The sequence below is a fragment of the Cricetulus griseus genome, chromosome 10 (assembly GCF_003668045.3).
Source record: "Cricetulus griseus strain 17A/GY chromosome 10, alternate assembly CriGri-PICRH-1.0, whole genome shotgun sequence".
NCBI classification, from domain to species: Eukaryota; Metazoa; Chordata; class Mammalia; order Rodentia; family Cricetidae; genus Cricetulus; species Cricetulus griseus.
In genome coordinates, this window is record NC_048603.1 from 20,601,732 (window position 1) to 20,628,639 (window position 26,908).

A 26,908-nucleotide genomic window follows, 5' to 3' on the forward strand; every position below is an offset into this window, starting at 1 on the left:
GTTGCTATGGCAAAGGTTGAAGTTTTAATTAATGCTGGGCATTATCATATTAAGTTCAATTTAAACGTAATACGAGGTTGTTTTTCTCCCTGAATTAGTTTCCATAAAACAGTATTCTACTTTCATCATGAAGTCTCCATTTGACCTCAGCAGTTTGCTGTTGGTTGTTGCTGTGTTTAACTCTTTGAAGGAGAAGCAGGGCAGGTCTAGCCATGAGTAAAGATGGAAGGCTTTACTGGGAGAAGTTTTTCAAAGATGACCATGGGGAAAGACAGCAGGGTAGATGATGAGTACATGATAATGGGTGTGTGTGTTATTTACCCGTTTGTTGCTGTGATAAAACCACAACCAAGAGCAGCTTATAGAAGAAGAGTTCATTTTGACTTTCGGTTTCAGAAGGTCCACCTATAATGGACGGGGAGGTGTAACAGCAGGTGGCTGGAGCAGGAAGCTGAGAAATGGCTTCCTCAACTACAGGCAGGAAGCAGAGAATTAGAAGCAGGACAAGGCTTTACATTCACAGTTCCCACTCCCAATGATGTACTTCCTCCAGCAAGGCTTCACTTCCTAAAAGTTCTATAACCTCCTTAGACAGCACCACCAACTGGGGGATGCTGTATTCAAATACCCGAGCCTAGGGGGATATTTCTCAATCAGACCATCGTGGGAGGTTAAAAGGAAGCTTACTTAGACTCTTGGCTAGGAAAAACTATGCATTTGATGATTTGTCCATAGAAGAGCAGGGTCTCTGAGGTTCTTTGAAAATAAGCATTCACTTAAGAAATTGCCTTTTTGTAGAATGTTTTGTAACTTAAGAATTTGATGTCCATTCCTTTCCGGTCTCTCTGTTGGGGACTAACGTCATCCAGCCTTGTCTCTCCTCTATCTTGCTTCTGCTGTATGCTCTTAAGCATACCCAGGACCAGGGGACTGAAGAGAAAGGCGCTAAAGGTGGGAAGGGAAGTACAGTTAGCCTCCAGTACTTCAGTAGACAAGAAACTCTAGTTGTAGACCATGTGGATTCCACGGGCATGGGGTTGGTTCAGGAGAGGGCATGCATTGTAGCTGCACCTGACAGAAGGTGAAATTGAGTAATGCATGCCCCTGAGATTACCTGCCTCCCCCAAAATTTATTCAAGCAAACTCAACATCAGGACAAAACTCCTCGGAATGAACAATAAATAAATGGGTATGACAGCCTGAGCCATGCTCCTCAGTCCAGCTTCTGGCTGCCTCAGTAGAAGCCACCCTGAGATTTACTCAGCTCACAGAGGCATTGGAGAAATGGGACACTTTGAGCATCACTTGGTGTTCATGGCAGGGGGTGTGGAAAGGATTGTTTGTGAGGCTTCATAATTGAGAATAAAGGTAAGGAACAGGTGCAGGTGTTTGAGCCAGAGAGATCTTGAGAGAAGATGAGGGTGTCATACCACCCAGAAAGAAGCTGATGTAAATTGTGGCCACCATTTTTCTTTACTGTACAAAACTCAAGCTGGTTACGGCCTTGGCTTAAGGCAAATCCTACTCCATAGTCAGAAGCCTCTGTTTAAAAAGAGGTCACCGTGCCGGTATCGTTGGGAAGTGAGCTTAGCTTATGTTTCGGGTATTTGGCAATTTGGCACACATACGCAGAGTAGATGTGTGTTAGTGTTACTGCTATTACTTTTGTTATAGGAGTAAAACAGTGTTCATTGGCTTAATGACTGATCTGGACATGCGCTGTGGCAGCCATGGGACTGGGTCAGGGAGCAGCTTTCCATGGCAGGAGGCAGGATTAAAAGAGCAAGTGACAGAGTATTAAATGAACACTGTGACTTCCAAAGGCAAACAGAATGCAGAGAGAACTAGTTAAAGAGGAGGGGAGGAACAAGCCTTCCCTAGGAAGTTGATGTTGAGTTTCATTGGTCTAAGAATGAGATTAGGGAGGAAAGGCTATCCATAGGGAAAACAGGGGCAGGGGAAGGTGAAACCCAGCATCTCGCCACTGGGGCATGTACTGCTGGAACTGCATAGTCAGCAGGCTGCAAAAACACAAGCAGGGGAACGTTGGTGAGGGCGTCCACTGCTGTCTGAACCCAGCCCCATGCGGAGGCCCAACTCTGGCCTGGAGAGCTGCTCACCTAACACCAGGACTGCAGCTGGCTTCCTCTGGCTAGTGCTCGCATCTCCTGCTAAGAGATTAGTGTCCATTCTCCAACTTAGTGCTGCTTCTGATATAACTTTAGAAAGACTGTCTCTGCTGTCTCTGTTGTGACCTTAGGGTTTTTTGTTGTTTTTTTTTTTTTTTATCTTCTACCTTAAGTTTCACACTATCCCAATTAAAGCTTCTAAACACTTCCTGGAACATGTGCAAAATTTAATTAGTTCAATAAACAGTGACACTTCAGGATATGACCAGCTTTTTAATTTATCCTTCACTGGGAAACTCTCAGAGGAATTTATGCTCGTGACTTAGCTTCTCTTGAAAGGGGTTTGTGAAGGGAGCATCTGAATTCAAGAATTTGGAGGTAAAGGAGATTGACAGATCAACCACTGCTCTTTAGTGACTTTAAAAATATGCTATTGACAGATAACAACATGAAAGATTGATTTTAGCCACAATCCAGTTGGTCAAGGGGATTATGTTGCTCATTTCTCTCTGGCATTTAGAAGAGAATCAGCCAGGTATTAGTCTCTCTGCAAAGCCCTATTCAGTACATAAGAAAAGCATATTAAGTTCCCGAATCTCTACCCTAACAGCTGATATACCATCGCTGTTTTATTTCCATACTAAGGTAAGCTTGAGTGACTGTAGGTGCTGGCGACAAAATAAGGCCCTTTGTAGAGCCCACACGTTTGGACAGAAGGAGACACAGGAGTGCACCTATGTGCTATAAATGCTTGTTTTACCTGTCTGTGCCTGCAGGTGGTCTCAAGTGCCCTGTTTGCAGCTTTGTGTACGGTACCAAGTGGGAGTTCAACAGGCACATGAAGAACAAACATGGCTTGAAGGTGGTGGAGATCGACGGAGACCCCAAAGGCGAGGTAACACGTCAAGTGTGGTGTGATCTTGACATGTTGAAACACAGGTGACAGGTCTGGTGAGCCCAGGTGCTGGGCACAGTCTGCCCTGGAGAGCACAAATTTGTCCTTGGAAACATTTCAGATTATGGCTCTGGGTCCCTCTGGGTGTGATCTGAGTCACTGTGTGTGAACCTTATTCCGGGTTGAATTTGGGCTTTCCTGGGAATGTTGTCTTGACTTCTCGGGCTCATAAACGCTCTTTTAGATGTTGCACCCAACAGAGTGGAAAGCAAGCACCCTGTTGCTGTCCTCACTGGGAGAATTTCTCATTTCCTCGCTCCAGGTCCTTATTTTCCTCTGCCAAATGCTCCTGGTCCTACCCACTGTCTGTTTCCCTAGGAATTTGAGTGTGTCACCATTACGAGAGCCGTGAGGCACCCAACTTTCCCAATACCTGATGCCCCTGTCATGGACAGATGGCAGTCACTCAGGGCTAGGCTTCTCAGTGTCAGCGCTATTGACTCTTTGATCTGGAGGGCTATCCTGGACCCTGTAGGAAGTTTAGATACATTTCTGACCTTTTCCTACCATCTATCTACCAGTAGCATCTCCCTGCCTCTCTGGACCTCATTGAGACAATCAGTTGTTTCCAGCCCCTGCCAGGGTTCATCACTCTCTGGCAATGACAGTCACCTCCAGCAGACATGTGGACTCATAGGATACCTACTTATAAACAGTCAGAAATAAGGTCTTTGAAACAACTCATAGCCCATAAAAATAATGAAACATGGTGGCAGTATGGAGATCACTTTGGAACGTAAGGAAAGCATGGCTCCATAGAAGAATGTACACCATGAACTAGGGGGAGAATGGGATGTCATCGTCATGGGTGCAGAAAGGCTTTCGGCAGGGAGCATTGGTCACCTATTTTATGCCTTCAGTAGAACTCAGCGGGTACTCCCTGGGACGACAAAAATGGAGTGTCTTGGCCATAAGCCAGTGTCTGGTTTCATTTGGAGATACTAGAGGGTTTCCACTAAAGTCAGAAACAAGTAACTATGGAGACAGTGTGTTGCTGGATACTTTAAGGCCAAAGACAAAGAGCTGATGAGTGCTGCAGTCTGGTCAAAGTGCTTGTCACAGTGCTATGCTTAATCTCTGAAACTATTTCCTGTGTTTATTATAACCGAGCAAGTGTGGGAATATTCTGTTTATAAAGGGAATTGTGTTTTTACTGTTGGAAGATGTTATAGTTAGCAGAGGCCAAAGCTAGATGGAGCCTTGGTGCCAACTTGGAGTCAAAGAGTCACTAGGAATTCATGTGGTTTACTGTTACTATCATCATCATCATCATCATCATCATCTATATGTTGAAAATCCCTAATTAAAGGAAGAACTTCAGAATCCACAATGCTGTAAATTCCAAAAGCTTTTGAATATCAATGTACACCCCCCTCCCCCAACACACACACACACACACACACACACACACACACACACACACACACACACGGAAAATTCTACATCTGACCTCGTTTGGAATACTTAGGGGGAAACAATGGTTCGTATTCACTTCAAAGCCATCAGGGGTAGAGCCACAGCAAGATGCCACAATGTGTAATTCGTTTTCTGTATAAGCCTGATGGCCTGAGTTTGATCCCTGGAGCCCATATAAAATACAAGGAAAGAACCAACTTTGCAAAACTGTGCTCTGACATCAGAAATGTGCACTATGGCACATGCATACACAGTCTCCTCTCTCTCTCTCTCTCTCTCTCTCTCTCTCTCTCTCTCTCTCACACACACACACACACACACACACACACACACACACACACACACACAAAATCCACGAGCATGCCGTGGAGGATGTGGGGCCATAGGTGAAACAACTAATCTGAGTTGATAATTGTTTAAATCAGGCGATTGAATGAGATGTATGCGGAGATTTATAATACCCTCCCCTCTTTACCTGTGTGTATTTGAAACTTTTTATAAATTGCAACTAAAAAAGGGTGAGGTTTGGAATGACAGGTTTTGAACTTGTCTCTGTTTCTAGAAGCTGTTTGGCCTTGAGTCACTGTTGGCTCATTGTGGCCTCAGAATTCTCAGCCATAGGGTAGGCTGGTAGATTGGAAAGCTGGAAAGGGGACTACTGTGTGAAATGGTGGGGTTCGAGTGTGAAAGATTAAGTGCTTTGTGCTATTGGTGGTGATGGCGGCCTCACTGTCACATCACCATGGGTGGTGCCATGATTTTTCTCCTGAACCCTCAAGTTCCTGCTACAGAGTCTGTTGTCTAAAGAAACAGACATTGGAATACCAATTCATGACGGAAAACCATCCCATCCCAGTCAGTTACCTCCAGCAGATTCTAGGACTATTAGCAGAGCTATGACCCTCATGAAATAGTACACACAAAAATATGCACTTGCCTCTCTAAGTTAGGTCGTGAAGCAGCGAGGAAGCTGGACACAGGGTGGCCACCAGTAAAATAACACACTGGCTTCCTGGCAGTTTGAGTTGGTCACTTACCTCCTGGGAATGTACAGAAGAGGCATTATGGAATGTCACTGTTGCCTGGGTTCCCCAGAAGAGCAGCTCTCTCACAAGCTACAGCACATGGGTCCATAGTTGGCTGGAGTACTGCTTAATGCTACTCTAAAGGGGAAATGTTTTTTTTTTTTATTAATTTCTGCATTAATTGGATATTTTTTAGGTGTCTCCTTCATGTCAGGCAGGCCTATCCTAACTGCATTTGGTCAGCTAGCTGTGAAAGGACAATTAGATGCCACTCTGAAACTCTCTGTCAGTGACTGGTGGATGCTGATAGAGCATGACGTCGACTCTGATAAACTTTGGCCAAAGTCCACCTTTTGTTCTCTATTAGTGAGATTCATGGCCCACACCTTACAGTGTTGGTTGTGTTCCTTCCTAGAAAGAAATCTTTATAAACCTAATGCTGTGACTATGTGTTCTCTCTGCTTCTCCCCTGGAGGCAGGAGATTCTTTTGAACATTACTTCAGCCCCTCCTTCCCTCACATATCCTTGCATGACAGAATATGTCCTTCCATGTTCTTTGGGTAATGATTTGATGGGTATCAATAGCTGTGGTCCAGTAGGCTCTTACTGTATTGTAACAACAATGCGTTTTTTTTTTTTTTTTTCCTACTTTCTTTCATGGCTGTTTACCTCTGTTAGCTGCATGACCAGAGGCCTCTGTGTAAGGGGAAGATTAAACACAGTGTTGGTAGCAGTGGGAAGAGACACAACCCTGTAGAAATACATATTCAAATGTGTTCATCAGAAGCAGCATGCTTCACTTTGTACCATGAGCACGAGGAGCAAAAAGCTTCCACTCAAAGTAGCTTTACAAAGTCTTGACCCTCGAGAGAAAATGTTCTCTTTGGGAAATGCATTTGTTGGAGCAGATGGCTCTTGAGGAGAGCTATGCCAGTCAAGTGTGAAGTGCTGTTCTCCTGTGTGTGTTTATCTCATTCTGGGACTCTGGGGTTGCTGTTAATCTTTTTGGAAGGATGCTGAGACATGATGTTTCCATTTAGGCAGCGACAGAGACTCCCGAAGAGCCCTCCACCCAGTATCTCTACATCACAGAAGCTGAAGAAGATGCTCAGGGGACACAAGCCGCGGTGGCTGCTCTTCAGGACCTGAGATACACCTCCGAGAGTGGTGAGGGCACAGCTGGCTTGCTTTCTCACTTCAGTGCTGCTCTGAACATAATGAACAAACCAGGATGTCTGTCTCTGTAAATGCTTCAGAATGAGCCCTGCCAGGGTTGGGCCCTCATGGACCACACTAATTCCCAAGCAGCTTTCTGTGGGGGCAGCCTTGGCATTCTTACTTAACTGATTTGAGGGGTGACTGTCCACTGCAAACAGCTGGTGAGTGAGCGTCCTCCATTTAGGTAGCAGAGCTGGAGTCTGGTTCTTCTGACTTTCCTCCGGCAGTGCCTAACACTGCCTCCTGTTTCCTCATGGCCATCTATTCCATGGGGTCCAGAGTGTAGAGGCAGATGGGTCACCCCAGGAGTATCAGTGTACATCTGTGTTCTCAAGGTCACTCATCTGTCTCCATTCTTCCCCCAAAGCCAGACCATATTTTTAAGCCAGATGTTATGGTTTTGAATTCTTTGGTCCGTTTATAAACTGGAGACTACTTGGAAGTGGTTTTCCCCAAAGCTCTGGGAATACATATCAGAGCAGGGTTAACGGGGAAAGCCTTAGGTGAGAACAAATGGGCATGGGAGATACCAGGAGGAAACTGCTCCTGCTCTGACATGAAATCCTTAATTTCTAGTCTTAAAACTCCATCCAAACTCACATGGGCATCCGTTTCCAAGCAATTAACCACTGCTTCCTGCCAAGCTAGAGGGAACGGGGGTCACAGCACCTCTACTTCTGCAGAGTCAAGGCCATTCTGTTAGGCAAAACTCCCAGCACTGAGTCCTTGTTTGAATTTGGGTTTCTCTCTCAGTGGTCAGTGATGTCTTTATATCCCATGAGCACATGAGCACTGGCCCTCAGTGTGTTCCCGTGGAGCATCCATGAGCGCATGCCCACTGGCCCTCAGTGTGTTCCCATGGAGCATCCATGAGCGCATGCCCACTGGCCCTCAGTGTGTTCCCGTGGAGCATCCATGAGCACATGAGCACTGGCCCTCAGTGTGTTCCCATGGAGCATCCATGAGCACATGAGCACAGTGTGTTCCCATGGAGCATCCATGAGCACATGAGCACTGGCCCTCAGTGTGTTCCCATGGAGCATCCATGAGCACATGAGCACTGGCCCTCAGTGTGTTCCCGTGGAGCATCCATGAGCGCATGAGCACTGGCCCTCAGTGTGTTCCCATGGAGCATCCATGAGCACATGAGCACAGTGTGTTCCCATGGAGCATCCATGAGCACATGAGCACTGGCCCTCAGTGTGTTCCCATGGAGCATCCATGAGCACATGAGCACAGTGTGTTCCCATGGAGCATCCATGAGCACATGAACACTGGCCCTCAGTGTGTTCCCATGGAGCATCCATGAGCACATGAGCACTGGCCCTCAGTGTGTTCCCATGGAGCATCCATGAGCACATGAGCACAGTGTGTTCCCATGGAGCATCCATGAGCACATGAGCACTGGCCCTCAGTGTGTTCCCATGGAGCATCCATGAGCACATGAACACTGGCCCTCAGTGTGTTTCCGTGGAGCATCCATGAGCACATGCCCACTGGTCCTCAGTGTGTTCCCATGGAGCATCCATGAGCACATGCCCACTGGCCCTCAGTGTGTTCCCGTGGAGCATCCATGAGCACATGCCCACTGGCCCTCAGTGTGTTCCCATGGAGCATCCATGAGCACATGAGCACAGTGTGTTCCCATGGAGCATCCATGAGCACATGAGCACTGGCCCTCAGTGTGTTCCCATGGAGCATCCATGAGCACATGAGCACAGTGTGTTCCCATGGAGCATCCATGAGCACATGAGCACAGTGTGTTCCCATGGAGCATCCATGAGCACATGAGCACTGGCCCTCAGTGTGTTCCCGTGGAGCATCCATGAGCACATGAACACTGGCCCTCAGTGTGTTCCCGTGGAGCATCCATGAGCACATGAGCACTGGCCCTCAGTGTGTTCCCATGGAGCATCCATGAGCACATTAGCACTGGCCCTCAGTGTGTTCCCGTGGAGCATCCATGAGCACATGAGCACTGGCCCTCAGTGTGTTCCCATGGAGCATCCATGAGCACATGAACACTGGCCCTCAGTGTGTTCCCATGGAGCATCCATGAGCACTGGCCCACAGTGTGTTCCCATGGAGCATCCATGAGCACATGAGCACTGGCCCTCAGTGTGTTCCCATGGAGCATCCATGAGCACATGAGCACTGGCCCTCAGTGTGTTCCCATGGAGCATCCATGAGCACATGAACACAGTGTGTTCCCATGGAGCATCCATGAGCACATGAGCACTGGCCCTCAGTGTGTTTCCGTGGAGCATCCATGAGCACATGAGCTTCCCATGGAGCTTCAGACACTGTTCCACCTTGGTATCTCAGCAGACCAGACCTCCTACTTTGCCTACTGGCTGCCTACTTGTCTTGTTTCTTGCTTCTAGGCTGTGCTGCCCAGGCCAGATTCTGCAGGTATCAGCATAGGCTGCATTTCTTATCTGTATACTCCAGTGTGCTCTAGGATATGGTGGGGTCCCCCTCATGGAACTGCCTAGCTAACCCCACCTTCACCACTTAGATTGCATGCCATTCTGTCCCCTAACGGCCCTTCAATGCCATGTGTTATGATGATTTGCCTACATATTGGTCTCAGCAGCCTGTCAGCCCAGGAAGGATGGAAGGGGGTGGGATTATTACTTCATCTGCATTCCCACTGGGGACCACAGCTCCTGGCTGACTAATGGTTGGACTGGATAATGACCGGGGAGGGAGTAGAGGAGGAATTAAAATCTAACTTCAGTGACTCACCAAAGTAAACATTTTAGTCTTTGTAATTTAGAGAGGTTAGCTGCAAGGCACATCTGCGTCATCTCCCAGGTACAGGTGTATTGTGGGAAAGGGAATGTGGCTGGTACATTGTGAATATCTGTAGGCCACCCCCTCCATCTTAGGCTATGTTCTACCTACAACATCGATCCTGTCAAGGTCTCCTTCTCCAGTCTCTCCTTGGTTGTTTCATGTTGGCTCCTGGTTACAAAAAGCTTGCCTGTGAGGGTGTAAACACTTGATGACATGATGAAGCACAGAAACCAAACAGTAATTTCCACTGTAGTGAATTCACTGTAGTGAGGGTGTGTGCAGGAGGATTACAGATGGGCAGCAGATGGCGAGAGAGAGAGAGAGAGAGAGAGAGAGAGAGAGAGAGAGAGAGAGAGAGAGAGAGAGAGAACAGGAAGGGTGTGCCAGGCTGCTGCCCTGATGGTGTGCATCCCTGTCTTTAGACAAGATTAAAATGAAAGCGGGCTTAAGTTGGTTTGTAGTTCACAAGCCCACTGGCTGAATAAGTGAGACATTCTAGGGTGTTCTGCCTGCCACTTGGCGTACTTTCACTGCCCATCTACCGTGCCCTCGGGAGAAACCAGCTCTGCATGTGACCATGTCAGCTGGTAATCTTGGTTATGACACTAAAGGGCAGCTTGTGTAACCACATCAATATTCAGTTCATCTGGGTTTTAGTGCCATGTTTGTGATGACATTGCCCAATGACCTGGGGAAAATCTCTGCTTTTTGTACCCAAGAGACTGACAAATCAAAGAAAAAATGGGGATCATATCATCATGATATCTCTTACGGTTCCAGTCAGGCCTTGAGAAGTTCTTGCAGGAAAAGTTTAGTGGACTAGAAAGTACCAAACAAGTTATTTCTCTCGTCTGTGTAAGTGATTTCTGAGACCTCACCAGCTATAGAATAGGTGTCATCCCACAGTCTTTACATCTGTGGGCCAGTTGGCGCTGGCTGCCATTCAGTGCAGAGAGCCTAATGGTGTCCTCTTGCTTCTTTCCCATAGGTGATCGGCTTGATCCCACAGCTGTGAACATCCTGCAGCAGATCATTGAGTTGGGTTCAGAGACCCATGATGCCACTGCCGTGGCCTCAGTGGTTGCTATGGCGCCCGGGACTGTAACTGTTGTGAAACAGGTGAGGTCCTTCTGCTCACAAGTATTTGTCTTCTCAGGCTACTGTCCATCTTCCCACTTTTGTTTTCAGGACTTTAGCTTGCCTAGGGTAGAATTTGAAATGAAATTGGTTCGTGAAAGAATTTTAAATATTGATTATAGAAATCTGCATGCTGTGTGTTCTTTTGTGAATCACTGGGTATTTATTGGGCATTTGACATTGTCCATCACTGTTGTGGTGCTGGAGTCAGTGCCTGCCATCAAGGTGGCTACTATTTGTGGAAAGGAACTGAACCAGGAATAAAGTAGCATGCCATGAAGGATGTAAAATGGTGAGTAAACACGGAGCTAGTGCTTATATCATGGGCCGAGGGCTGTTGTGACAAAGGGTTGTTGGGGAAGATGTCTCTGAAATTTGAGGAGAAACTTAGAAGAGGTGTGAGCTACTGGTGATATCCAAACTTTATTGTGAAGTTTGTACTGAAATAAGAACGAAACATGAGACATTTAACTTCAAGGGGAAAAAACAATAAATTTTCTTTGCACTAACAGAGACAGTTCTTAGAATGGCTCTCATGAATGCTCTCCTGAGTCATGTGTCCTAGCTACCTGCCTTTCAAGTTAAGAGTAGAGCTCTCACTGTTGTCTCTATGACTATACTCAGCGGGTACTCAGTGTACAAAGCAAAGCATGAAAAGTTCGTGCCACAGAATTCTCTGGGGCAGTAGGAACTTACAATTTAACATGGATTTCTTGATCTGTGGACAAGACTTGCCCTGTAGTGGAGTGTTCGAATTGGGTGTCCTGAAACTCTTACTCCACAGTGAAGTTTTCCTCCAGGTCTTGGACAGAAGTTCGATACCAGAAAGATGGATGCTTAATTTCTACAGTGTCCTATTTGCAAATATACATTCCCAACTTTTTACTTGGTATTTGCTAGGTTGAAGGCCCCAGTTTGTCTTCTGGAAGTCCTCACTTGTATCCTGACATATAGAATCTTGAAGAAGATCTGGTACTAACTGGTATAGGGTCTAACAAGGGCAGTATTGGGAGGACTTTGTTTGGTTAATATGTGTAAATGCTGGAGAATTCAAAAGGTGTAGCTTATTGTCATCTTTATTTTCTTTTTGGTGGTAAATATTGATTGGCTGCTATTCAGGGATGTGATTGATTGAATGTCAAAGTCAGTGCCACCATACATGTAGCTATGAGTTTAAATGTGCTCTGTTCCTTAGACTGACAGCCCAGGAGAGGATAAGGCAGGTAAGTATCCATCCAACCTGTGTAAGCAAGTAAAAATGTTCTCAGGAAGAGGAAACAGTGGTGCCCCTGGGGGAGTCTTTTCTTCAACCCAGAGCTGCAAGTGGAACTGTGAACATAATCACTGAGGGACTGGGTTTTGGAAATGTTCCCAAGAATGTGTGTGGCACAGTCATCATCTCGAGTGCCTGACTGAGCCTCTCTCTTGGTAGCTGTGGCACATAATGGGCAGAAGACTAGGTGATGGATGGATGGGTGGATGGATGGATGGGTGGATGGATGAAGGATGGATGGATGAAGGATGAATGGATGGATAGATGGATGGATGGATGGATGGATGGGTGGATGGATGGGTGGATGAATGGATGGATAAAGGATGGATGGATGGATCGATGGTCAGTCAATCGAATAGACATTAATCTGTCCACACCTGTAGCAGAGGAACTGAAGCATCTCAAGCTCTTGCAGGTGAAAGAATGGTTATTCGCTGAATAAATTATCTCATCATTTACATTTAATTTGACTGTCTTTATTGGATGGATTGAATTAAACAATTAAACATTGAAACTTTTCAGTCAGGAAATTACATGTCCTGATGAGACTGCTGAACCAGTGGTGAAGTCCTATAATACCCATTTGGGAAGCATATCCTTCCCTCCTATTATGTGAAGAGCACAGGGCCTCAGTAGTGAAGACTTCTCTTGCTCTAAACACAAACCACTACACAAAGAAGTTGCCCAATAAATACTGAATAGTTTCCTTTAGTTTCATGTTTTGATTCTCCAATCACCTCCTGTTAATAAGTACTCAAGAGAAGAAAACAAGGATGTGTCATAAAAACACATGAGGAAATACAACAACGAATGTTTTAAGTTACTGTTGCATACCATAATTTTATGTATTTTAAAACAGAATTATCTGTTTTATGTGCATATTCTACAGGGCCCAAGTAGATTTTAGGTCTTTTGATGGATTCATTTTCTATGTGTGTATGGTATATGTATGCGCACCCATGTGTTTGTGTGTGTGTGGGTGTGCCCATGCATGTACCTGTGGAGACTAGAGATTGATACTGAATGGCCTCCTCCATTATTCTCCACCTTTTTAGTACTGGGTCTCTCACTGAATCTCAATTCTATGATTGGCTTGACTGGTTGACCAGCAAGCCCCTGGGAACCTCTGAGATACACCTCCAAGCGCTGGGATTGCAGGCATGCACTGCCATTTCCTTCTCTTTATGTGGTACTTAGAAAGTGATTTTTATTGTGGCTCATGGTTTCAAAGGTTTCGCTCTGTGCAGTTTTAGCCACATCACTTAGGCCAAGAGTGCATGATGAAGCAAGCAGAGCTGCTCACTCAGTGGCACTTGAGATACAACGTGAGAGAGGGAGGGGCTGGGGCCCCAGATATTCAATTTCAGGATCTGCCTCTATGATCTCACTCTTTCCTTCCAGAACCTATCCTATGGGCCAAGTCTTCAAGGCACGAGTCTTTGGAGACATTCCAAAGTATAGCAATAATTAAAAGTGATGAATCCCCAATTCTCAAGCTTGCTGCACCCACTGTCACCATCCATCCAGCCTGTGTGTGCTAAGAGAAGCTGCTCTGCAGAAGGGCCTTCCAAGTGTAGCCCCAGGCCTGAGAGTCTCATGCCCTGGAAGACTCTTGCAAAGAAAGCCCAGCCAGGCTGGGATATATGGGAGAGGATTTAGATGAAGCTTTGCAGTGAGTTGTCAACGACGATTTTAAAGAAAGCATTCTCTTCTATCTTATTATAATCATGTATCAAGCAGCCTGGCCCAAGAGCCCTCCATGGTATAGAGGATATCTGCCAGTTGAAGTGCCTTAAGACTCCAGATGAGGCCTCTCCTCTTCCCTTGACCTCCAAACAAGCTAAGCAAAGTCCCATGCACTTTCTTTTCCTTTGTTGTCCCTTTAAGTGCAAATAACATGAAATCATGGAGTTTGATGGTTGTGTTTGTGCAGGGCACATTTTGACATGCACCGGAAGCAATTTCCTCTGAGGTTCAAAGCAGACAGGGACTGGAGATGAGTGATAAGGCCCCAGCAGGCCTGGCCTTCCTGTCCTTTCCTTTTCCCTTCTCAGGCTAGGTTGACTTCATGTCGCTCTGGCGTGTGTACCACAGCTAACAGCTGCTTCTTCCTCTGGCGCTGTTAACAAAACCCTGGCATCTCTGTTCTATCACACACAGTCCCATCACTGTGGTTCGTCTAAGGGATTCTTCATAGAAGACTAAGGACACATGAATATGCATATTTGTGTATGTGTGTGCATGTGTACATTTGGACAGAGGTCAGTGCGTGTCACAGGAACAGAGAGTAAACTCTTGCTGGGATCAGGGGGTCTAATACTCGATGCTGAGGATTCCAGCAGCCGCCTCCAAGCCACGTTTTACTGTTTAATTCCCAGCTCTTCTGTTTGCACTATTGGTTTGCTTTGCTCTTTGAGACAAGGCTTCACTTTCTAGCCCTGACCTGTGAGGACCTTGTTCTGATCCTCCTGGCTGTCACTCTCTTGATGGCTTGCACTCTCAACTCTTTGTGAAAAACAAAGTCTCCTCAAAGTTCTCCCTCTTGCACCCCTCACAGCCCTCTCTGTGACAGACTTCTCACCTCATGGTTTGGTTTTTGTTGGTGGATGAGCTTCGGCTCCCACCTCAGGAAATTTGCCATAAAATTGACTTGATCCCAAGCCCCTGCCAACTTTGATTCTCTTGGGTTCCTAATATTCAAGCAGGCAGCCTCCTAGGGCACACGCGTGTCGCCCCTTCCTCACAGAGCATGTGTTCTGCTGTTGCTGATCCGTGAGCTTCAGCATGGAGATGGACAGAACACTCTGCATCGCACCCTCCCTTGTCACCTAGTGCCTGCCACCTTTGTCCTCTGCAGGCCTTCCTTGGCTCTCCCCCAGCCTTTCAAACCTTTCCTTTTTCTTCTTCCTAAATGAAATTTCTTCCCAATGACTTCCCTCTCAAAGCTCTTTTATTACTTGCTGAGCCCTCTCATGTCTTGGCAGATGCTGAAAAGTCCATGTCTCTGTAAAAATCTTAGAAGCAGAAATAAGTCCCATGACACATCTCTGGACATATGAGACACGGTCTGCAGAAGTCAAACAAAGGCTTTGTTTCTTCGTTATGGTGCCTCCCCCCCCCCTGCATATATCCCACCTTTAGAGCTGAGGATGCCAGTCTCCTGAGAATTGCCCCTTTCTTCCTTTTTTTGTAAGCCCCAACTTTCCTACTGTTGTCCACTACAAGCTGTAGAATCCCACTTGAGGTTTTGGGGGTTTTGTTTTGGTTTGGTTTGGTTTTTCTTTGAGACAGGGTTTCTCTGTGGCTTTGGAGGTTGTCCTGGAACTCGCTCTGTAGACCAGGCTGGCCTCAAACTCAGAGATCTGCCTGCCTCTGCCTCTTGAGTGCTGGGGTTAAAGGCGGTTTTGATACTGACATTAATTACAGTTTTGGTGGGGGAGGTCCTTCTATGTAGATGTTTCTCTTATTGGTTGATGAATAAAACACTGGCCAATGAGGCAGAAGATAGGTGGGCTAGGACAAGGAGAATTCTGGGAAAGGTAGGCAGAGGGAGCCCGCCAAAGCAGTCGCCATGTAGGCCGTCAAAGGAGTAACAGGTCCTAACCCTTCTCTGGTAAGATAAGACCACGTGGAAATACTTAGATTAATAGAAAGGGGTTAATAATTAAGACAGAGCTAGCCAGTAAGAAGCCCTCTTCATCAGCCAACAGTTTATAACCACCATATCATCTGTGTGTTCATTTGGGGGCTGGAAGCAGCAGTGGGACTTGGCGGGACAAGAGGAAAACTGCACCGTTAGCTTCATAGCTGTTTGCTGTTCCTCCTCCTCGATGGGTTTTGTTTAGTTCTGTCCCTCCTCTCAGCATCTGTACTCTGGGAAAGATTGTGGCTGGTTGAAGTCACTTGGTCTATTTCAGGTGTAGGGCTGAGGCCAGAGCTGTTCCACCCTGATGGGAGGAAATAAAAGATAAGATGCAGTGTGGCCTCTCTTGGGTTTGTCCCCACACAGTACAACTGTGGGTTAGCCCTTGCTCCAAATTCCCACTGAGCCAGTAGCCTCCATCCTGGCCACAGGAATCCCCCACAGTGGAAAGAAACTATCCACTTCTTACCCCTTCCCCCCTTCTTTGTTTCCCTTGTCAATCCGAGCCTGGGAACCACCTTGCTTCTCCTACCCTCTCTATGTCACCTACCAGCATGTTCTTCAAGTGCCACTGTACAGGATGCCTTGAAAACTACCTTCATCTATGGCCACTGTCTGTGTCTCCCCACTCTTCAAACTGTGCTCTCCAGGGCTAGTAGCAATGGCATTGGGAAGCTTATTACATTTATAGGCATCAGTCTTGCCGCAGACCCATTGATTTCACTATGTACCTCTCCAGCGCTTACAACTCTCCTGATAACCTAGGGCTGCCCATAAACTTAGACAGGAACCTCACTGTGTTCCGGCTGATCCCATGGCCACCCGCCCTCTTAAGCCCAGCCCCCATCCCCTGCTTAGTTCCCACCATCCTAATCCGGTGCCTTCTCTTCCTCTTTTGTAGAATTGATTCCTACCTAGAGGTGTGTGTGTGTGTGTGTGTGTGTGTGTGTGTGTGTGTGTGTGTGTGTGTGTGTGTGTGTGTGTGTGTGCATCTGATGTAGGAATGGCCCTGGATGAGTGTTTGCATGTCTTGGCCTCTTCTTGGTGGTGAGCGTTCAGGAAGCCCTTAGTGGGCCTCTCAATCCACAAGGTGCTGTCCTCTAGTGCCTGCCAATGTTAGTGATTCTTTGTTATTGCCTGACATTGTAGATTCTAAAGAAGGAAGCTTGGCCACTGAGGCCTAATCTGATCCACAGACATCTCTACTTAGTGGCAGCCACCTGTACAGTTTGAATTGTCAGTGGCAGGGAGGGAGTGCTGGGGTGTTTTAAGCTACTACCTTTCCAATAATTTCTTAGGCAATATAGATGATGGATCAAATCTGAACCAAATAGATCAGACCTGTGTGCAGTACTCTGCCATATAGGGCCATGGTCAGAGAATAGACTGAAGGCATTGGCAGATTTCCTGCTTTTCCAGGAAGGGCTTCAGGCTGGAAGAGCCCTCAGTTTGCTCTCTGTCCCTCTGCCCTAACTCTAACTAGAAAGGAGGAGAGTGAGTGGCAGTGACTACCCCCACAAGAAGACCCCTCCTGCAAGAAGCTCTCCTCCTTTCTGGGCAGGAGTGAAGTATGGGAAGGTAGCAGTACCCTCTTCCCTACCCAGTTCTTAGAGACTTTGCCCAAACCATAACCTAGTATGGTTCTGTGCACGCTTCGTTCTTATCACATTGGAGGTCTAACGGTAGGTGGAGTTTGGTCTCCCTGGGCTGTCAAGCACCCAACTCAGGGCCTGGTGCATTTCACAGGCATCATAAGTATTTATAATCATGAAAGTGAGCTCAGACCCAAGCAAGGATGCTGAGCTAACAGGGCTCTAGTGCCTTCACTGAGCAGACTTAGCATCTCCAGGCAGGCTGTGGGTGCCTTGCTGTGTGGAAAGCGTAAAGGCATGCCTTCCACAGAGTCTGTGACCTGGGTGTCAACCTTGGGAGTGTCACAGTGGATGGGTCTCCCTTGACATAACCATCAGTGGAACAAACGCCTAGATGGGAGATGTAAATGCCCTGGTTTGAACCTCAGATCTGTCACTGCACAGCCCATGACCTTGGACAAAGTACTTCTCATTGAACTTCAGTTTCCTCCTCTGTAATATGTTAAAATAATAGAATCTCCCCAGTGGGGCCATTGAATAGATTATGTAAATGAAACAGTCAGCCCTGTGCTAGTACATGTTCAGTATTTTAGCCCTTGGCACTACAGACATAGCATAGCTCCTTAACTCTTTCCTATTTGTGTAGAGTTCAAGTATGCATGTTTCTCTTCAGTTGATTCTGTTCAGCAGGCAGCAAGAATTATCTAGGCCCCATCCTGGGAGTCCCAGAAAGGTAAAATAGTTAAAAAGGACACTTTTTCCTTGTTAGTTGTTTTGTGTCGCTAGGTATTGAAACCAGAGCCCCGCCCTGGCTAAGCAAGCATGCTATCATGAAACTGCCTCTCCAGTCCCACCCCTTTCTTAGGAGAGGTTGTTGTGTGCCTCATCCTGGAAGATAAACAATTACATTACCTCAGTTAACACACACCTATGGGCCCCTGTACAATCTTGTTGAGTCAATTTGAGTCATTTCCACAAAGTCAGCCCTTCCTGGGAGAGGCCATTATGGAAGGAATGTTTGTATCTCCCAGAATGCATATGTTACACTTTAACCCCAAATGAGATTGTGGCATTAGAAAGTAGGGCTTCAACTGTGTCATGGAGATGGGACACTCAATGAGTGGGACTAATGTCATTAAATAGAGCTCAAAAACTAGTTCACACTCCTTCACAACCATGAGATTACATGAAGTCAGCGCTGTGTGGTGACCAGGTTCCTCCCTAGACCCCAGCCGTATTGGGACCTTGATATCATATTTCATTGTCTGTTCTCTCAGAACTGAGAAAACTACACCCCTACAGTTCATAGGCCACTTGGTCTAAGATGCTCTGTTACAGCAGCCCAAGCTAAGAAAGAGGTTGATTTGATGTGACTGATGGTGAGGGGTGTAAGCCGGAGTAAAAAGGAGAGGGCCGGGGACATTGAGCAAGAAGGTGGGTGCATCGACCTGAGAGTTAGAGCACTCTTCTCTCATAGAAACAGCCAAGAGAGGTAGGCCTGTGCACTTGGTGAGTGGGAGCAAAAACAAACTCTTTCTGGAGTGCTCTTGGTCATGGAATTGGATACACCTGCTGAAAAATTAGAATCCTCAGGACATCAGGACAAAAGTCCTGTCCAAGGCCTTGTTCCATCCCCTCCCCACCAGACTGAGAAAATGGTGGACAATGAGAAAGAACAGAGTTTGGAAGCCTGGGTGACTGGAAATTTAGGTGGGTAGGGTGGAGATCTTTTCTCTTGAGAAATATGAAACCATTGATTAGGGTTGCTATTAGAGGCAGAGACTTCCTGCGCTCTATGTATGGAATCTTTAACCTGGAGAGGCCCTGGGCAGTGACGTGCACTCTTGAAGTACAAGCCTCTCCCCCTGACTGTGACCACTCTGCCATTCGTTTCAGTGGGGCCTTTAAGATGCCTCTCTGCTAGCACAGTTCACTGTTTATTGGGCACGCAGTGTGAAACAGGTACTACATACTCATCCTACAGAGAGGCATGCGCCAAGTGTTCAGGGTTGGTTCATGTGTTGGAACCTGGTCTTTGGGGCATGGGACCAGTTGTGGGCTCTTTCTCCTGAAGGGATGGCACCTCACAGTAACTGTGTTCTACTCTTTACCTACTCTCTCTGAGACACCTTGCTGCTCTCCTGACTGCTTATAGCTCACAAGACATGGGTCTCCTTTTTTTTTTTTTTAATCCCCTCAGGCAAGTGGTTGTTGGGGGGGGGAACTAAATGGGACTGAGAGTCTAAGTTATGGAGAGGGTGAGATGTTCAGTTAATGAAACGTCTGTTTGCTGTGCAGTAAGTTGATCCGTTCAATATAGAAACCATTGGTCCTCGTCTCATGACTCAGTCCAGGAAGAATCCTGCCTATCATTTTCCTCTTCCTTTCAGCAAACTCTTTCTCAAAAGACAGTTGGCCCTTTCCATTCAGATTGGGTCAGGAAACTTGAATGGGCAAACTTATGTAAACACGAGACATCTACCTGTCCTGTGCCTTCACAGACAGGACACAGCTGTGGTTCTGTGCTCACCACGGGTTCTAGCATCTCATACCCTGGAAACTGCTGTAGAGACCCGGAACAGATGTCAGTGAGCAACTGTGCCAACTTGTCTTGGGACTGTATCTGAGATATGTGTTCCCAGAAAAGAGAAGTACTAGCTGCCTGTGTACAACCAGGAGAAAAATGGCAAGCAGAGGAGGTAATGCACCGTCTCCCTTGTGAAGGATGGTTGCCTGGCGTAGAGTGAGTCACGGTCTTCTTCCTTCCTTGCATTCTTTCCCTTTTAAAAGGTTTTCAATCTTCAGTGATGCCTGGAATGGCTTCTTCCTGCCTGTGAATATTTTTGTTTTCTACAAGTTTCTACAAGTTTCCCACAGATAGCATCACCCCATTTTGGTCTTGTATATAAATACATAGTTCCAGAGTTAGAAATTTATGATGTTTTCCCACAAAGCCCATTCATTTACCCTTTCTCTTGCCCCAACAAATTTGGGGTTGCATTTATAATTTCTCTGTTTCCAATACATGGGATTCCACTCCTGAGCCAGGTTGTCACAGGGAATGTGCCTGCTGTGACTCCCATGAAGCAGATCTGCCTCTCTCCTGAGAGCATGGGGGAAGCAATGGCATGGCGATGACACAAACAGTGTGACAAACATAACTGCTGGGAGGAGGGTACTCCTTTCCCCAGCCACAATGTGCATGGGCTATGCCACATCCAAGGATGCTGCAAGCTTTGTTGTCATTCTCACTGTTTGGCTATGTTGAGTTCGGTCTGGGAAATAATAGCTCTGGCTGTCCTGGGAGTCAGGGTGTTTTGAGGTGAAGGACCTTAGATGATGCTGGTTCTTTGGATGAAATCATTCATTCCATCTTTTCCTTCTGTCTTGAAGAGTATGTAGGAACAGCTGAGCCCCAGGACACAAGTCAGGCAGTGAGGTGATGATAACATAGTGGCTCTGAGGACATCAGCCCCAGGCCCAGTTTGTTCTTCTAGTGACATGCCAAACTAGCTAGTAACTAGAAGATCTATCTGGCTGCTGGGGAGGGCTGACAATTGACAGCTCACAGGTTCACCAGCCCACGGACCCAGAGTTCTCATTGAATGGTAGCTGCTTTGTCCCATTGATTTTACTACCCCAGAAACCCAAGCATATATTGAAAGACCCTCGGACCGAGGAGTCTCTACAAATCGGACGATCCCCCCCAAAACACTCAATGTCCAGTCCAGCTGATGCAAAAACAAGAGGTAAGTTTATTATGGGACGTTTGCGCAAACGGGCTTCCCAGTCCGACAGACAAAGAAGAAGCCCTGTTCCTCTAAAGCAGGCTCCTTTTATAGGAGAAAAAACCATAGGCTTTTAGGGGTTTGGGTACGTGACCAGAGTCACAGATCCTTTGGAGATCTCTTATCTTTGGGGCCGGATGGTCTCCTGGCTCAGTGGGATAGTCTGTTTCTATCTTCATGACCCTAGGTCAGGGTGGCCCTCTAGGAATTCTTGGTATTCAGTTAGGTTGTCTTGTGGCCTTGTAAGGGAGTTATATCTGCCAGCTAAGAAATTCCAGGGGCTTGGGTCATTGTGACTTTGGTTAGGTTTTAAGTCAGGTCTCCCTGTTCTTAGGGTGAGAGGATTGTTTTTCTTCTTAGTTATTTCTTTGTTAATTCTAAAGTCCTTCAATATGACAAAAAAGAAACAAGCAGTCTAGTGTTCTAACTATACTAAGGCAAAGTAAATGGACCAAGTCACCATAAAACAATGAGAAATCCTCACTCACAACTACACAAAGACACAGAGGTCAGCAGAATGGTAGTTTCTCCGTAGATATGGAACCTGCTTGTGTGCGTCTGCTTCTACTTACTTGCAAAGCAATTCTGACTTGACTCCGTTTAAGATGGGCAGCTGGCTGTCTTGTCCTTAACCTCTGTAAGAGGGCATAGAGAACGAAGCTAGAGCCAGAGAGGTGACATCATGAGAAAGTCACCCCCTCCCCACACTCTTAAATCTGAAAGTAGAAGAAGGCTTTGAGCCAAACAGGCTAGGTGGCCTTGAGACTCCAAGGAAGTGTTGATGTGTGGTTGTCAACTCACTGAGACCAACTCCAGAGTTCTGAGCCCCCACACGGAATACTATTCTGAGTTGTTTCAAATGTCTTTCTTACCACTGGAGCAAAGTCCACCATGGGTACAGCAGCTACCAGCAAGGCTGAGGAAAGATGAGTTCTGGGGCCAGTGTGCTAACGAGAGAGGGAAAGCCTCTGTATTTAGGAAGTGAATAGGAAAGTTTCTGCTCTCCTAGCTTCCAAGTGACTGGTTGGCATCCAGCTGGATGTGTCTAGTAAGTGTAAGCTTCACACTTGGATTTCACGTGAGAGGTCTGGGTTAGACGTCCCTAAGCCTAAAGACAATATCTGAAGTCATGAGACCAAGAAGACAGAGGACAGATGTGGACAGAGCCCATATGCAAGCTGGGTACTGAGCACCACGTGCAGAGGAGGAGAAAGGGACAGTAAAGAGGGACATTGGCAGAAGGCGATGAGCGGCCCAGTGAGGGAAGAGACCAGAGAGAAGAGACCAGAGAGGCCTGGTGCTGCCAGCATCTGGGTAGGATGCAGACGGAGGGAAACAGAAGGTGGAGGTCCCGGGCAGGCAGGCCACGAGAGCCTTCCTGGAATGGGTGGGGAGGAAATGGAGTTTGACAATGGGGAAAGATTCCACTGTGACCTCCTCCCTCCTGTACCCATTTGTGTACTATGGCCTCATTTGCCTTTAATGAATTCTAGCCCGACCCTGACCTCTGCTCTTTTCCTGTCTCGTCTTCATCATGCTCCAAGCATGGCAGGAGTAGATCCTAATCTGATCAAGTGTCTCTTCTGTCTGTTGGAGAGCTGCACCCATTAATTTTACTAGCATTGCCATCCCTGTAAGACTCCTAACGACCTAGTTTCCGGGTGTTCTGTCTGCTCGGTTCTCCCTCTCTCCACCTCTTTTCTTGGCCCTCTGCTCCGTTGGTACTGAAATGTGTGAGGTTGGCCTACCAGGGCACCAGTGTGCTGTGTTCTCCTGCCTGTTTATTTTCCCACCTCTTTGTACTTCTTACCATTCTCCAGACTCAAGACCAGGGTCACCATTTTCAGGATTCCTGAGTATAAACTGCTTCCCTTCTACTCCACCCCACCCTGGCTAGTGCCCTGATATAAGACAAGTCTGGTACATCAGGGACCGGTCTGGACTCTGTCAGCAAAGTATTTGGCATGTACTAATTCACTAACAGAAGAAGGCCTGTACGCTATCTGAGGCCTGTGGGAATTCCACCTAGGAGAAATGTGTATTGTGGGTAGCTTGTCATAAACGGTGTATTCATTATCCGTTTCACCATTTACACTTGTGTCAGTACAGAGGTCATTCTTTTATCTGTCTTACAAACAATTATTAGTATGCCATAGGCCCAGGTTAAGAGAGTGACACCCCTCCCCCCAACAGCTCAGTGCTAGCCTGTCCCCTGACTTTGAAGCTTTCCTGCTTCTTTGTCCCTTGGTCACTTCAGGACTCAGCAGACTTGACGGCTTGCCCATCTGTTGACATTGCTAGGATAGTAGCCAAGAAGATGCTTAGATTCCATTAGCAGCAGCATTCTGTGTTGTGGGCAACCTTGGAAATCAGAGCCATGGTCCTCTCTAGAAATAGTATCCCAAACTAAGGAGCTTGGTGCATAGACTGTCCAAAGTACTGTTCTGTGATTCCTCTGGGGTCTCAGTGCAGAAATGTTCTCTTGGCCAAGTCCCTTTCTTTATCTTTGATAGTGAAATAAATGGGCCTTACTTGGTTGTCTTTGGAGAAGCTGAGCACGTACCTTAGGCAGTAAACTCCATGGCCCATTTAAGAAACAGAGATACTGTTCACCATTTGCTAGGTGAGCCTGGACTCTGGCAGACAGGGGTAGTAATGAATTCTGTGTTTCTCAGAGATAGTTTAATCAATCCCGTGACCTCATTGGGTGAAAACCTGGCCAGTGTCAATACAAGGTTATATGGAAACATCAATTCTAGGAGCCTGGGAGACTTCTTAAAAGTCAGAACGCAAATTGCAGTTCCCAAGGTCACAATAGGATCTCGAGGAGAAGGTGAGTGAGGCAGGAAGGACAGTATGGATGGTAGTTCTGAGACAAGAGTGTGTGCCTGGGGACCAGAGCTGAGTGTGGAGGTGGGGGTGGGGAAAGGGCCAGGACAGACAGGACCTGAACAGTTCCAGAGGGGACCCTCGGCTCCATGGTGTGGTTGCTGTGACTAGTAAAGATTCGTTAGAAAGATGGTGGGTGGCCTTAGAGGCTCCCTTCTTGGCTTTAAGTAATGGATCACCCATGTCTGGCCGGAGCCCTCATCGGCTCAGGTGAGCCGCCACTATCCATAAAGTGTGAGGGGAATCACTGAAGGACATCAGGACAGGAACTCAAGCAGGGCAGCAATCTCACAGCAGGATCGGATGCAGAGGCCATAGAGAGGAGCTACTTACTGACACACCCCTCAGTGCTGGCTCAGCCAGCTTTGTTATTGAATCCAGGACCACCAGCCCAGAGGTGGCCCTGCCCACAAAGGGCTGGGCCCTTTGCCATCAACCCCTAATTAAGAAAATGACTGACAGACATGTCTGCTTACAGCATTTTCATAGTTGAGGTTCATCCCTCTCAGATGACTATAGTTTATGTCAAGTTGATGTAAAACTTTTAGCTAGCACAGGCACAGGCACACATATACACAATCACACACACACACACACACACACACACACACACACACACACCAACCACACACAGGCACACACCACACACACACACACATAACACACACACACACACACACACACACAGGCACACACACAGAGAAGAGAGAGAGAGAGAGAGAGAGAGAGAGAGAGAGAGAGAGAGAGAGAGAGAGAGAGAGAGAGAGAGAGAGAGGGGCGCGCTCTTGAATTCTTTTGTCACCTGCCTGGTCTCATTAATAGCCCTGCCCATGACGAGGGCTCATTATGCTCTGTCAGTTGTCTTGAGCATGGTTAGTCCTTCTGCTGACACTCTGAGTCCTGTGACAGTCTCCCTATCACAGAGTTCCCAGCAGGTCTTGACAACCAGCCCTGAGCAACAGGAGTGCCAAAGAGAAGAGTGTGTGTAGTGGCTTTGCTCATTTGCTGGGCTGCAGCCCTAGGTGCCTTCCTTATCACAGACACTAATGACTTCTAGAGAGAGCTGTTCTCCAAGCCATGGTTTAATAAAAAGGAGCATGGCTCAGCTTACTTAAAAATGAATTTGAAGTGTGAAGGATGCCTGAAGTTGTGTGACTCCCTGGTAACGGCGGCAATGGCGGCAACGGTGGCAGTGACGATGGTGGGCTTGACTTCCTGTCTCTTGAAAGGCATAAATGAGGGACCCTATCCTGACAAGATGCTCCAACTGTGATCCTTGAAGTGAAACCCCTTGTCTGCACGCAGGCCTTCGGAGGCCCTCGGGCTTGGGCACATGGGCAGCCTGTAATGCTAGGGTGCTGCTGGCTGTGTGTCATCTGGAAGCAATGACCTCGTCACATATCTCCGGCCTTCCCACTCTGTCCTCCTGGTTTCCTTTCGTTGTTGGCACCTGAAGTCTTTCACCTTGCTGTGGCCACCATTGATTTATGCGCCGCGCTGGATCCAACTTTCCCTGTCCAGTGCCCCATCGGATCTGAGCGCAAGCTCGTTTCAGGAGACGGTTGATGAGGATGTGGCCTCCAGCCCTGCCACAGGTGTGTTGGGGATCTGGTGCCAGGGCGTTATTTGCACACAGTTTCTAGATCTCTGGGTGAGGGTGTGCTGCAGATGTGTCCTGTCACTGTGCTCCCTGGTGGCTTTAGAGAGTGCTCCTTTCACTACCAGCTAGTAGGAACATTGTCTCCTTCCTTCATAGCCGCCTCTGGTGAGATTCAGCCATGAGCCACAGCCTTCTCTTCCCTTAATTATCTTTGTCATATTTCTGCGTCCTTGGCTGTGTTTCTGGGTTGTTTTGATGTCCCAGGGGGCTGTGTTTGGTGCAGTCTCAAACTGAAGGACATGTGCTCAGGTTGAGACTGGGGGTGGGGAGGCTGTGACCCAAAGGTCAAGAGCTGCCTTGGGGAAGAAGTGCTCTGCAGGCTTCCTGTGGACTGGACTCTGCCCCTTGTCTGTGGCCTTTCTGTTGGACAAAGTGCCTCCTCACATTTTCTCCTGGCTAGTTGGGGCTGAGGATGCAGGGGAGAATTTGCCCAGCCCAGAAGACCGTGCTGTTGGAGGACGGACCTGCTCCCTGTTGCATGACCTTGAGGCATGAAACACTCTGGCAGAGGAGCCTCTCGGGGTATATTCTTATGAAAGAGTCAGTGAAATGAGATTGTGCTTCAGTCCAGCCCAAGAAACCGATAGGAGACTCAGGAAGATGCTTTGTGCCCCCTTGGCTTAGTCCTGCTATTGTCAGTACCTGAAGCTCCATGTCCACCAGAAGCTCAGCGTTACTCTGCACTGGACCATCCATGGCTGTGGTAGGTTGGGCCCTGCAGTTAGCTTCTCATCTTCCCTGAGCCCCCACGCCCTCTGAGGGTCGGTGCTAAGTTCCTTGGGATGCTACCGAGAGCGAATGCTAGATAAATAGGACAAATACTGCTGTTTGAGCTAGCACCTGCACAGCAAGCATTGCTGTTCCCACCACGAGATGAAGGTGGAGAGACAGGGTCTCCAGCATCAATAGACCGGCCAAGTGTGGGTCGTTATCGGGCTTCAGTCCTGATCCTAGAACACTTGAGACAGAACACAGGACCTGGTTTAATGGGTAATCGGTGTAGTCCTGTGGGTTAAAGTTTTCTATTAAGCTATCTGTGCTGCTAATAATTTAGCTGAAAGACATGCTAGATACCGCATTTGAGGAAAATGGAGTATCTATCTCGGGGGATAATGACACTGTGAAAACCATATTATTTCTGCTGCAGAGAACAATTTTAAGCCCGTGCTAATAGATTAAGCTGCCAGAGTGAACGTTTTGAACAAAGAGAATGGTCAGAGCCTTACAGCCAACCTTTGTCTGCCCCGGATGGCTAAGGAGCAATAATTCTATCCTATCAATCTGTGACATGGGATACCATTAGTCACTGCCACGCTGCGCCAGCCGAGGAAGAAAGAGCTCTAGACTCGTTCATACAGACATGGTCCAGCTTTTGCTACTTGT

At 47.2% G+C, this 26,908-nt stretch overlaps 1 protein-coding gene across 2 annotated transcripts in view; it reads left to right on the plus strand.

Annotated features, from left to right (window-relative positions):
• LOC100770129 (zinc finger protein ZFAT) overlaps window positions 1-26,908 on the plus strand; it is a 174,377-nt gene that overhangs the window by 143,536 nt on the left and 3,933 nt on the right. For both annotated transcript variants that reach the window (XM_035449597.1, XM_027431701.2), the window contains 3 exons: window positions 2,906-3,024; window positions 6,567-6,693; window positions 10,532-10,662. In XM_035449597.1, coding sequence (XP_035305488.1) covers window positions 2,906-3,024; window positions 6,567-6,693; window positions 10,532-10,662 — 377 coding nt within the window. The remainder of the gene's footprint in view (window positions 1-2,905; window positions 3,025-6,566; window positions 6,694-10,531; window positions 10,663-26,908) is intronic.